The 13,630-nt window shown below is 49.0% G+C and overlaps 1 protein-coding gene across 1 annotated transcript; it reads right to left on the bottom strand.

Annotated features, from left to right (window-relative positions):
- Positions 1 to 134: 134 nt before the first annotated feature.
- On the bottom strand, positions 135 to 13,630 carry FOXP3 (forkhead box P3). Its single transcript, XM_081277516.1, is given in 14 exon segments — positions 135 to 479; positions 658 to 759; positions 1,218 to 1,294; positions 1,640 to 1,790; positions 3,690 to 3,770; positions 3,964 to 4,051; positions 4,687 to 4,802; positions 4,804 to 4,827; positions 4,830 to 4,859; positions 4,863 to 4,951; positions 5,379 to 5,517; positions 5,607 to 5,711; positions 6,220 to 6,457; positions 13,324 to 13,630. Coding segments are annotated over 13 exon segments (1,368 nt in total). The 5' UTR covers positions 6,436 to 6,457; positions 13,324 to 13,630; the 3' UTR covers positions 135 to 329.

Below are 13,630 nucleotides of genomic sequence, written 5' to 3'. Positions count from 1 at the left end.
TGACTTTCTCCCACCCCTGAGGTGAGAGTGGCTGAGACAGGCTGTATGTATGGCTAGTTGTGAGGCCTCTGATTGGCTGGAGAACCTGACTGGGGGATTTGAATGGGAGTGGGAACTGGGCTGGTCTTGGGGCCCCTCCAAGCAGCCTTGGTGCAGAAGAAATGATCTGGGATGGCAGCCAGCTGGGGAGCAGGGGCCCTGGCAGGCAAGACAGTAGACATCTCACTTTTTGGTCTCTGTGGGCATGTCCAAGGCCTGCCACCCCTGCTGTGGGCACCTCTGCCCCCCATTTTGGCTCCTATCCATCCTTCCTCTTCTTGGTTTTGAGGTCAGGGGCTGTGGGTAGGGTAGGAGCACCTGCTGGGCCGCTGGCTCCTTTTCTTGCGGAACTCAAACTCATCCACGGTCCACACAGCCCCCTTCTCACTCTCCACTCGAACAAAGCACTTGTGCAGGCTCAGGTTGTGGCGGATGGCATTCTGTGGAAGGAGGATCAGCCAGAGATGGGGCACGTCAGTGGCCTGAGGTCAGCATCCCCCGTCAGCACTGACCTGCTCCTTTCTCATATGCCTCTGAACCCAGCCCCCAGTTAGCTCGTTCCTACACTGTGTGGCACTGTGTCCATCCCAGCCACCACCACCTCCAAGAGGCACTCACCTTCCAGGTGGCAGGGTGGTTTCTGAAGAAGGCAAACATGCGTGTGAACCAGTGGTAGATCTCATTGAGTGTCCGCTGCTTCTCGGGAGCTTCCAGGATGGCCTGGAAGTTGGAATAGAGTGGGGTAAGGGGATCATTACCCCAAAGTTGGGCCTGAGAGGGGCAGTGGCCTGCCTTGGGCCTTATGGTCTGGGGGTTGGATTGTGGGACAGGGGAGGGGAGGGAGAGAGATCATACAGGGTGAACGATCAGGGGCAGGGTTAGACATAGGGTGAAGCATGGGATCAAGGTGGCATCAGAAATGGCATGGACATCTGGAGAGGGGTGGGTTTTGGGTTCATAGTTTGGTTTACACTGGCCTGACTGGCAGTTTAGGTTTGGGTTCAGGGACAGGATTGGGGTACAGCCAGCAGGAGGGATCACATTGGAGGCATGGCTGGGGCTCCTCGGGGCTGGGGTTTCTTACTGGAGTAGCATGAACTCTGAAGTTGTTCAGAGGAAGGTGGGAGTTTGGTAGTCCCCCATCATCTTCCTCCCCTCTGGGCTTGAGCTGTCCTTACCCAGCGGATGAGGGTGGCATAGGTGAAAGGGGGCCGCATGTTGTGGAACTTGAAGTAGTCCATGTTGTGGAAGAACTCTGGCAGAGGGTGGGGACAGATCAGGCGCTGTTCAAGACCTCCTCCCTCCTTGTCCCGCCCTCCTCCACACATGCCTGAAATCCCATCATCAACCCAAGGGGAAGGGCCGTGGTCACACATTGGTACCACTTACTGAGTATTTGATATAAATTGTCCCTTGCTCTTTGGTCATTTTGACCATGATGGGGGACTTTCAGGCCATAAAAATCCTGAGAGGAAGCTTTTACAAGCATGTGCATTTTCAAAAGCTGGGTGGTGGTAATGTGGAGATCCTTTGCACCCCTGCCTGACACCAGGTAGGATTAGGAGTGTAGGTCAGTGGGTAGGGCACAGACCACTCTTACCTGGGAATGTGCTGTTTCCATGGCTGCCCCAGAGGTGCCTCCGTACTGCAAACAGGCTGTCAGATGCCTCCCGAGGGCTGGGCCAGGCTGGAACGACACTTCCTTGGGTGCTAGTGGCTACCATGCAGCAGGAGCCCTTGTCAGATGATGCCTGGGGGAGGCAAGAGGGGCTGGTGACACAGAGGTTTAAATTTTCCACTCTCTCTTTTTTTTTTTTTTTGGCACTGGAGATTGAACTAGGGGTGCTTAAACACTGAGCCATATCCTAGCCCCCCTCTTTTTGTATTTTATTTACAGACAGGGACTGAGTTGCTTAAAGCTTCACAAAGTTGCTGAGGCTGGCTTTGAACTCTCAATCCTCCTGCCTCAGCCTCCTGAGCCCTTGGGATTAAAGGCATGCACCACCACACGGGGCTCCACTCTTATATTTAAATCAGTGTTTTTATTTTTTCTTTTAAGAGATAGGGTGTGGGTATGCTGCTAAGGGTGACCTTGAATTCCTGGATTTAAGTGGTCCTCTTAACCTCCTAAGTAGCTGAGACTATAGGCATATGTCACCATGCCTGGCTAAATCAGTGTTTAAGGGCATCCTCTAGTCTGACATGGAATCCCATGGAACAGCATGAGCCATACTGGTGTGCGCATGGTGTGTAGTCACAGATGCTGGGATCATGAGGTGGTGCTGATAGGGCTTCTCTAGTGCCCAACTATGACTTTGGGAGAGTTAACTAAACCTTTCTGGCCTCAATTGTCCTCATCTGTGAATTGGGGATGATAGTGGTAGTTACTTTACAGTGGCATCCTGAGGCTTGAATAAACACTAGCAAAGTGCTCCGAAACAGTGCCTGGCACTCAGGACTGGTTTTGTGAGTGTGACCTGTGCTGCAGTCACACAGAACCCCACACCTTTTTTTTTTTTGTACCAGGGATTGAACCCAGGGGCAGTTAACCATTGAGCCACATCCTCATCACTTTATTTTTTTTATTTAGAGACAGAGTTTCACTAAATTGCGTAGGGCCTCACTAAATCACTGAGGCTGCCTTTGAACTCTTGATCCTCCTGCCTAGCATCCCAAATGCTGGGATTATAGGCGTGCACCACCACACTTGAATGTGAGGTTGCCATCTTGAAATTTGAACATGGGTCCTGCATTTTCATTTTGCACTGAGCCCTCCAAGTTATATAGTCAGTGCTTTAGGGATCACATGGTCTAACTTCATTAAGTATGGGGTGCTTAATCACTGAGCTACATCCCTATCTTTTTTTTTTTTTTGTACCAAGGATTGAACTCCAGGGCATTTTACCAATGAGCCACATCCCACCCCTTTATTGTATTTTATTTAGAGACAGGATATCATTGAGTTGCTTAACACCTTGCTAAGTTGCTGAGGCTGGCTTTGAGGTCATGATCCTCCTGCCTCAGCCTCCTGAGCCGCTGAGATTACAGGCATGTGCCACTACACCCGCCCAGCTTCCTTATCCCTTTTTATCTTTCATTTTGAAACAGTTTTGCTAAATTGCTGAGGCTGGCCTTGAACTTGTGATCCTCCTGCCTCAAGCTTCTGACTAGCTGTGATTACAGGCATGCCACACAACCTGGCCCTATTGCTTTAAAAAATATTTTTGTTGTGCTGGGGATTGGATTCATGGGTACTCTACATCTCCAGCCTTTTTAATTTTGATACGAGGTCTTCTTGCTAAATTACCCAGGCTGACCTTAAACTTGTGATCTTCCTGCCTCAACCTCCTCAACATAATTTAATTTTTTTGCAGTGCTGCGAATGGAACCCAGGGCCTCCTGAATGCTAGGCAGGTGCTTTACCACTGAGCCTCAGCCCCACCCCCAGCCCCTGTTATTGCTTTGGAAATTCAGAATCAGGATGGGTAAGGTCAAAGGGTTTGCAAGTGGAAGAGGACAGATTCTCACATGTGGCACATATGCAGGTACTCATAGACTCCAGAGGCTGTGTGTGAGGACAGGTTCCCATGCACCCTTCAGTTGTCCCCCAGCTCTCTAGTTCTGCTGCCTTCAGGTCTGGGGTAGCTTACCGTAGCTGGAGCCTTGGTCAGTGCCATTTTCCCAGCCAGGTGGGCCTGCATAGCGCCCAGTTTCTCCTTCTCCAACACCAGCTGTGGGGATGGGCACAAAAAATGGGGCTTCCATTTGGCCTTTCTCCACCATACCTTTCCAGCTATGTTCCTCCCTGGAGTCCCCTCCCTCCTTTCCCTTACACAACACTCATCCTGGATTATCCTGGTTCCTGGCACAGTATGGGCACGAGGCTCACCCACCCACCACCCACCTTCCTCCTGAAGGCATTACCTGCTGCTCCAAAGACTGCACCACCTCTCTCTGGAGGAGACACTGTGCCCTTCCCTTCTCATCTAAGAGGTGGTCTGCCTGGCAGTGCCTGGGTAGGGGAAAGAATTCATGCAGGTGACCATGGTGCGCCTGGCCTCCTAGCTCAATGTTTCAGTTGGGGATGGCCACTCCCTCTGGGAGGTCTTTCCTTAGAGCCTCAGCTGCCATCCCCTCCCACAAGCCCTCCCTCATATGTTACAGAAGTAGAGGAGGGTGTGTGTGTGTGTGTGTTTTGAGACAGGCCCAAGGGAAGGCAGCAACAGCCATCTATAGGACCTGGGACTTTGGGGATCAATAATGTGATCTGTTGGCATGAGGCCTAATAGGGCAAAAATGTTAGTAATTTGGATTCTGGAGTCTGGCTGCCTGAGTTCACATCCAAGCTGTCACGAGGGAAATGGGTAATCCTGATTAAGACACACCCTTTTTGACCTCAGTTCCCTTGTCTGTAAGACGGAGGTAAATATCAGTATGCATCTTTATTATCATGCCCCATTATACATATGAAGGAACTGAGGCCCAGAGAAGTTAATGGCTTGTTCAAGTTTGTACAGCTGTTGAGCATCAAAAGCTGGATTTGAATCCACACTCTCAGCTTTTACCTGTTTCATCTTACTTTTATTGAGAGGAAGCCTGAGTGGAGATCTGCATCTTAGACCTATACCCACTAACCAGGTCACTCACTTGAGGAAATCTTCTGGCTCCTTGAAGACCTTCTCACATCCAGGCCACTTGCAGACACCATTTGCCAGTAGTGGGTAGGAACTCTGGGGTGTAGCTAAAAGGGTGCTGAGGGGACAAGAGGGTGTCAGGGGAGGGTAACAATAAGGTGAAGGATCCTCCCCAGCCCTGAACACTCACCTGTCCTTCCTGGGTGTGCCAGGGCTTGGGAAGGTGCAGAGCAGTGCTGGCTCCCTGGACACCCACTCCAGGTTGGCCACATTGATCCCTGTGGATAGGAACAGGGCACATACTTGTTATGGGTAGGGACAGGGAACCTCTGGGGCTGGGGACCAGGCTCTGCAGCTTGGCCCACAAGACCTCACACCCTCCTGTGCTTCAAAGACCCTGACTCCCAAAGGACTCTGCCATCCCCACAGTTCAGGGCTTCTGGCAGAATAGCTCAAAGACAGCCATCAGCAGGTGCTGACATTTTGACTAACTTTGCAAAGATCTGTGGTTCCGTGATGTTGACATTCTGCATCTTGAAGGTTCTTAATGTGACATTTTTTGGAGATTAGAGTTTCTATGTCACTAAGACCTGAGCCCTCAGACCCCCACAGGGCCTTGATTCAGAACAGTCAGTATTGCACATGTTCAAGGATTTGGGGACTCTCAGCTTCTCTAAAGTTATGGGGTACAGGCTAAGGTATTACCAGGTGGCAGGCCGGGCCGGGCCTTGAGAGAGAAGACCCCGGTGGTGGTGGTGGGTGGTGGAAGGCTGATCATGGCTGGGCTTTCCAGTGGGCGCACTTGTAGCACAGGGGTCCGGGCGTGGGCATCTACTGTGGAGAGCTGGGGGACATATATGGGCCATGGCTCAGGGTTTCCTCCCCCAAATTCTCCCACTGGCTCCCTCTTCCCAGTCTATTTAGGGTCCATACCTGGTGCATAAAATGTGGCCTGTCCTGGAGAAGTGCCTGCAAGTGGGGCGAGGGGCCCAACCTTGCCCCGGAGGGTGCCACCATGACTAGGGGCACTGTGGGCAGCTGGAGGGAGAAGGCAGGCGTGTGAGGTACCACCCTCATCCTTGCTAATTCATATGCTCCTCTCCGTAGTCCCCCACCGTAGGTACCACGATTGTCTCCACACTTGGAAACTGAGGCTCATGGAGACTGATTTTTTTTTCAGATCATATAGCTAATAAGTGGCAGAGCTGGCCTCAACCCTATTATCTCACCTCCTTGGGCCCCAGCTATCTCCTGTTGTCACATGGGGATAAGGACACATAGTTGTGCCCATGGATCATTATAGAATCTCTTCCTCTCCTGAAACAGGGATTGGGAGGTTGGGGAGAGCCTCAAATCTCTGAGGCCTGGCAGGTGGGGACTTTCTTGACTCTGCAATATCTGCATAAGTCACAGACTTGCCTGGGACCCAGAAACCACTTCCTGTGCCCCAGCCTGCACCCCTCCTGCTCAGTGCCACAGTAAAGGTCGGCACCTGTAGGCCCAGGTACCCCACCCTGCCTGCCCCATCCTGAGCCCTGGGCCTCACCTGCAGCTGCGATGTTGGCAGGGGGTTCAAGGAGGAGGAGGAGGAAGAGGCATGGATCCCACTTCGGAGTTCCCGACCCTGGAAGGTTCCTCCTGGGATCCTGGTCCCCAGGAGGTCTGAGGTCTTGGGTGCAGCCCTCCAGCTGGGCGAGGCTCCAGGGGATGGGCCAAGGGCCAAGGAAGGGGCAGAGGGCTTGGCTGGCCTGGGGTTGGGCATTGGGTCCTTGTCCAAGGGCAGTCTGCAGGGACATAGTGGGAAGGAGTCACATGTGTGCTAGGTTTGGTGTGAGATCCTCTGAACCACATGGACACCCCTACTGGTCAGAACAGGTATTGGCTGGGGATATGTCATAAAGGGACCCAAAGCCGCACCCCAGCTCTAGTCATGTGTGTGCGCGTGCACACACACACACACACACACACACACACACATACATATGGTTATCAGGAATAGGCATGTGTGCCCACATACCCCATATGCACAGGTCCATCGGCCAGCTTGCCAGCACATGCCTGTACTACCCTGCTGTGGGAGTTTCCCCCACGAGGGCAACGGGCAGTTGGTTTGTGAGACATTAGCTAGGGTAGGTCTCAGCCCATCCTCCTACCACTCGAGTCTTCAAATCTCACCCCTGGTAACCCCTGCACCCTGCATAGGGCACAGTCTTTGTTGTTTCTGCTGGAACTGGTCACAGACTATAATTGGCATTGATTTACTCCAGTGATGGGTATGGACTTAAAGATTCATCTGGCTACTCTGTGGGGGACTAGTTTGGAGGCTACTGCAACAGTCAAGGCAGGTGATCATGTTGGCACTGACTGGGATGGTGACAGGGGAGATGGTTAGAAGTGGCTGGATTCTGAGACTATTTTCAAGGTGGAGTCAGGAGAAGTTGCTGGCAGCTTGGACATAGTGGGTGAGAGAGGGAGGCTCAAGGTGATTTCTGGGTTTTAGCCTGAGAAGCTAGACGAACAGAGCTGACATTATCAGGGACATGTGGCAAACAGGGTCGGGATGATAATCAAGTGTGGATGGATATGAAGAGTCTGGCATTGAACGCATGGATGGACGTGCCAGATGGGCAGCTGGGTATAGGAGTGTGGTGCTCAGGGACAGGATAGAGTCTGTTTCTGAGCTCTTGTCCTGCATGGAGGTGGCATGGCAGATGCCAGAGAGAACCAGGGACATGCTTTCTTGAGCTAGAGCCTGTGTGAACTCCTCAACCCAGCCCCCATTAGTAGTCACCCCAATTCCTACTCCCCAAAGGCTACCTCCAGGCCCTGGCTCATACTATTTGCCATTCTTCTTCTTTCCCTATCTAAGCCACAAAATGCTTGCTTTTCTACTTGAAAGCCTTCCATAGTGACTCCAGGTCCCCCTACTGACCCCTAGCATTAACACTCCCCAAAGTTCATGGCTTCAGTTTCTCAGAATCCCATAATCCCAGTCAGCAAGGAAGCTAGAACTAGTAGGGACTGCCAGGTCCAACCCCCATTTTACTGAAAGGGACACCCAAGTACAGAGTTCCATGGTCCCATGGTGACTTGAGAACTCCATTTCTTTCTCCAAGAAGCATGTGTGCCTGTGTGCACATTTTCACAAGCCCCCTGTACTGTGCCTACGTGTGAGAGACTCCCTGTCCTGCTACACAGCACTGGGTTGGGCACACAGCTGCTGAGAAGAGTCTAGGAGATTTCTGGGAGGGGCAGTTGTCCTTCCTTTCTTTGCTGTCACCTCATGGGGGCTGTCAGAGCTGTAGCACTGAGGGAGATGGGCGTGAAAGTCTGAGTATTAAACTCCCAATCTCTCCAGGGTTTGAATATTAGTATGAGAATCCGAAGTCCAGGTCTGTGGAAGCTCAGACCAAGGGTCTGGGATAAAGGTGGAGAGATGAGGAGGTGAGTGAATGAGTGAGTGAACCAATGAAGGCAGGGATTAAGTGATGCTTCCAGAAGCCAAGGAGGAGCAAAGATTGCCAACAACCCACCAGAAGCTGAGGGAGGCCTGGGGCATATTCTCTCATAGCCTTCATAAGGAACTAACCCTGCCGACGCCTTCATCTTAGATCTCTAGCTTCCAGAACTATGAGACAATGAATTTCTGTTGCTTAAGCCACACTGTCTGTGATACTTTGTTACAGCAGCCTGAACAGACGAATACTGATTTTGGTGAGTGACTGGATATTTTCCACCACTGTGGCCTGGCCCACATGGCTGGCCCATTGGCACTTCTGAAGCTACCTGGACACTTGGCCAGAGCTTATAGGAAATTTCCTCCCCCAGTATATCTCGAGTGGTCTGACTCAGGAAAGTCTAAATATATTCTCAGAAAGGGGACCTGGATATGGTCTGTCTGGTGGCGGGGTACTTGGAGGGCCGGGCTGGCCAGCCGGCTTCCTGCACTGTCTGTTTGGGCGTCCCTTTCTGACTAGTTTTCTCAGAAGCTGCATGGAGGATGTTTCTGGAACACAGATTATGTTTTCCTATCGGGGTCTGCATCTGGGCCCTATTCTTACAGCCCCCGACTTCCCCAGATTTTTCTGCCATTGACGTCATGGCGGCCGGATGCGCTGGGCTTCATCCGCACCAAGGAGGAAGAGAAGGGGGCAGGACTTCACCCCACGGGTTTCGTTCCGAGAACTGGCTGGCCCATCCTGCAGCCGACCCAGGTGGGGTGATGTGGGTGCTGGCGGATGTGGTGGGTGACGTCCATTGGCCACCATGACAAGCCCTGGGTTCTAGAGACCTGGCCTTTCTTGGGCCGCAGTGAGGTCCCAGGTTGGAAGCTCTGAGTGCTAGGGTAGCCCCTCAAATACTGGGATTCCTGGGGTCTTTCATAGAGTACACACAAGTACATCTCCAAATTGTAGGACATCATTTTTTAGATTCAAAGAGGCCCAGGATAGAAAAACCACAAACTCTATGGGTCCACAGATCCATTGGTATATAAACCAATGATCCTGTCATGCAAACCAACTGGAATTGCCTGAAGGACAGGAAGCATACTATTTCAGAGGGCCTCTCACCCACTAGGCCTAGAATAGCAGCAAGTGTACCCTCAGCTTCCCTCCTGAGGTCCATGAAGGCAGAGGTCAGAGTAGCCATCTTCCTCTCCTGAGCCTGGGGCCATCTCGCCACTGACTGGCTCTAATGCTTCTCAAGTTCAGTATAAATTGGTATAGGAATAGAAGCTATTTTCCAAAGTAATTCCATATGAAACACTTAGCAAAATATCAATGATTGGTAAATAGACACTTCCGTGGTCTCAGTCTCCTTGTTCATTTTGGGTCAATGTCTCAAAACTCAGAGCTCTCTGGTAGAGATAGGGATGGAAGGATGAGGAGGACGGAGCTATCCAGTCTCTGGCTTGGGCCTCATGAAGGGAGCCCAGCACCAGGTTCTCTGGAGGAGCCCCAGGATAGAGGCTCCCAGAATCAGTGCCAGTTCTATGGACACCCAAACTGACTGATGTTCTTCCATCCTTTAGCCTCCTGACATGGGGCCCATGACCCCTCGCAGCCCTGCTCTTCTTAGGCTAGACCCTGTGTTATGATCATGGATTGTTGTGCTTAAGTCAGGATCCAAACTGTGAGAAGGCGGAAAAGGGAAAGGCAACCTAGATTCCACTTTCTCCACCTCATGGTGCAGAAAGGTAAACTGAGGCCCATAGTAGGGGATAGAAACAGAGTCAGGGTCTCACTGAGAGGCCTGATTTCTGATCTTGTATCTCCTCTCTGCCATTGTGTCTCTATGAGGCTTAGAAAGGGGCTCTCCTGCCTGTATTTTGGCCTCAGTTTACCCTTCTACACGTGGTAAGGGAGAGGTGTGTGGCAGAAGAGGGCCTGAGACCTTCTCCTGTGTCTGGTTGAGTTGTTAGGTGTCTATAGGGATTTGAGTTGACAACTGCCCCTCTATCCAGGGGACTGGCTGAGAGACAGAGGTATATGAAGACAAAGAGACAGAGAAAGATAGACAGATACAAATGTAGAAAGAAACAGACAGACATGAGGGAACAGAGACACAGAGTACAGATACAGGGAGATATGAAGAGAGACGTGAGAGAGAACAGAGATGTTTACACAGAGAGACACTGAGAGTCACAGAGAAAAAGTGACGGAGAATGGCAGGGGTGGGGGGGAGAGAAAAGAAAGAAAGAGGGAAGAGAGAATTGCCCCAAATAAGAACAGTTACTGACCTCTGGTTGGAGGACTGATGCTGCCTGAAATAAGAAAGGATAAGGAAGAACAAGGTGCTAGGGATGCCCATGGCTATGGCTGGGTATTGAATCATATTGCAAAGCAATGTACAGCTAAACAGTGTGGCCCTGGTACAAGGACAGATACAGAGAAACAGATCATAGGAGAAAGATTGGACAAAGACCTGTGCATAGAGGGAATAGAGTTTGTGATGAATACAGCATCTCAACATGGGGGAGGGTGGAGGATACATTAACAAATATTTCTGAGAGGGGCTGGGGATGTGGCTCAAGTGGTAGTGTGCTCGCCTGGCATGCGCGGGGCACTGGGTTCGATCCTCAGCACCACATAAAAATAAAATAAAGATGTTGTGTCCACCGAAAACTAAAAAATAAATATTAAAAAATATTTCTGAAACAATTGGGGGAAAAGAGCTATTGAATAAATAATCATTCCGTGTTCCCACTGACCCTTCCCTGTTGAGTTTGAAATGTCACCATCACCATATACACTAGAATAAATTCCAGATCCATTACAGATATACATTTTAATGTCTAATATTGATCTTGGGTTTATTATGTGTCAGGCCTTGTGCTAAGCACTTACCATGATTAATAGATTTAATCTTGACAAAGACCCTTTGAGGTAAGTACTATTATGTTCATCATAGCACATATGAGGAAATGGAGGTATAGAGTAGTTAAGTATCTGGCTGAAAATCACACCGATGGCTTGAGGTGAGATTGGGTTTGTCCCAGACAGTCTGGCTCCTGTACCCACACTCTTAACCTCTATAGTAAATGGAAAAAATGAAGGCATAAAGGAGACTAGAAGCCAACACAGGGTGAACATTTATCTCATTTTCAAGTGGGAAAGAACTTTCTAAGCACAAAACCAGAGGCAGAAACCACACAAGTGAAGACTAACCTATTTCACTATTTAAAAACATCATGAGTATCACAGAAAACCCATAAACAAATAGAAAATGCAAATGATGAATTGGGGGAAAATATGTGCTGCATACATATGATTGATAGTTAATATCCTTTCCAAAAATAAAGAGCTATGGCAAATCAATAAGAAAAATGATGAATACCCTATTAGGACTAAGGACATTATAGACAACCCCCAAAGTACAAGTGAATGATAAACAGTAAAAATAATCAACAAATGTAAATTTCAACAACATGGCAATGATTTTTTCCTTACCTGTTAAGTTGGGAAATTATTTTTTTGATGGAGGAGATACTGGGGATTGAATCGGGGGCCCTTTCCTACTGAGTCATATCCCCTGTCCTTTTTATATTATTTATTTATTAAAAAAATACAACATCCATGGAGTTTTTTGTTTTGTTTTGTTTTGTTTCAGTTGTAGTTGGACACAATGCCTTTATGTTGTCAAACCCAGTGCCTCATATAAGCACTCTACCACTGAGCCACTACCCCAGGCCCCTTTATTTTTTATTTTGAGACAGGGCCTCACTAAGTTGGCCTCAAACTTTCGATTCTCCTGCCTCAGCCTCCCAAGCTCTGAGATTACAGGCATGTGCCATTTCGCCAAGTGGGAAATGATTTAAAAAATGATAATACCCACCCAGGATTAGCTTGAGTAGAGGAAGCATGAAATAGGACAAACTTTTGGAAGAACAATTTGCAGAGAGGGTCAGAAACCTTAAAAATGCACATCTCTTTTCCACGGAAACTCCATTTTCAGGAGTCCAAGGAACCAGTTACGGTGGTTTATGAAGAAAAATTAGAAATGTCCTGAGTGTCCAACAATTGGCATTTTGTCAAATCAGAATTCATGCTGATGTGAGGACAGTCATGACAGCCACGGACAATCATGTGTTCAAACATTTATTTTTAGCAGACTTCAAAAGTGCTATTACTTGAATAAAGCAGGAACAAAAACAATATATTGCATGCTGATAATTTGGTTAAAATGCTAATAGCTAATACTTAGTGCTTACTATGTACCAAGCATTGTGCTAAGCCTGAAGAAATGAACTTGTCACAGTCCTGAACAGCCTGCCTTCCTGGACACAGAGTCTGGTCACATGCATGCACACTATACAGTAAACCATGGTTTATGACAGCATGAAGTGCCCCCCAACAGGGTCTCCTCTCATGTGATGTAAGCACACATTCAAGTTAAATTCTCATCCTTTCCTGACAACTCAAAATCCTCCTGCTGCTGGGGCAAACAGAACTGACGCGCATTCTTGTAAAATGTAAATGTCCTCAGCGACATTACTCGACCCACTATTAATAAACACCAGCTGTATCCAAATCTCTGTGCTAGATGCCGGGTGGAAAGGCAGGTGAGGAAAGGTGAGACAAGAGAGCCGCTGGTAGGAAAGAGATAGAGGAAAGGCAATGATGTAGTGTTGCCAAGATGGAGGAGATGGAGACGGGGAGGCGGTCAAAGCCTAGAGCCTGAGTTCAAGGGAGACAGAGAGATGTCATGTCGAAAGAGAGAGGTAGAGAAACAGAAAAAGGAAAAGACAGGGTGAACAAAGAGACAAGAGGGATGGGAGGCATCAAGACGGAAGAGATGAAGAGAGATGCAACTGCGATTTCCAGTTTCATTTGGACAGCATTTCAAGTTGTTCAAAACCCTGAAATCCATAAAGACTGGCAGTTGACATATTTAAAAAATCCTACCCATCTGTGTATCAATTGATCCATTTATTTATCTTTGTCCCTGCCCAAGCATCGATTAAGTACTTCACCTACCTAGTATTTATTATGACTATTATATTATTTTTTAAAAGATCTTACCTGAGTGGGCTCATGGTGGCTGAGTGCATCTGACTGTACTGGAAGGCCGCTGACCCCCCAAGTGCCTACCTACCTGCCATCTCCTCCATGAGGGCACCCATTTGGTGGGGTAGAGCAGGGACACTCACCTTGGTGAAGTGGACTGACAAAGAAGGATCAGCCTGGCTTGTGGGAAACTGTCACATATCAAAAACAACTTTGCTTTTATACCGAGAAGAAAAACCACGGCGTGGAAGCCACAGACCTCTCTTCTAATAATCCAATTTCGATGAGTGTATATGCTGATAATCACGGGGGGTGGGTTCTCATAGTTCTCCTCTCTCTCTCTCCTCTCTCTCTCTCTCTCCTCTCTCTCTCTCTCTCTGCTCTGCTTCTTCTCTTCTTGATTATGAGACTTAAACGGAAATTTTGAAATTTTGGGTTTTTTCTTTGCCC

Source organism: Spermophilus citellus (assembly GCF_964194105.1).
Source record: "Spermophilus citellus genome assembly, chromosome: X".
Lineage (NCBI taxonomy): Eukaryota > Metazoa > Chordata > Mammalia > Rodentia > Sciuridae > Spermophilus > Spermophilus citellus.
This window is presented reverse-complemented; position numbering and strand designations above follow the sequence as displayed.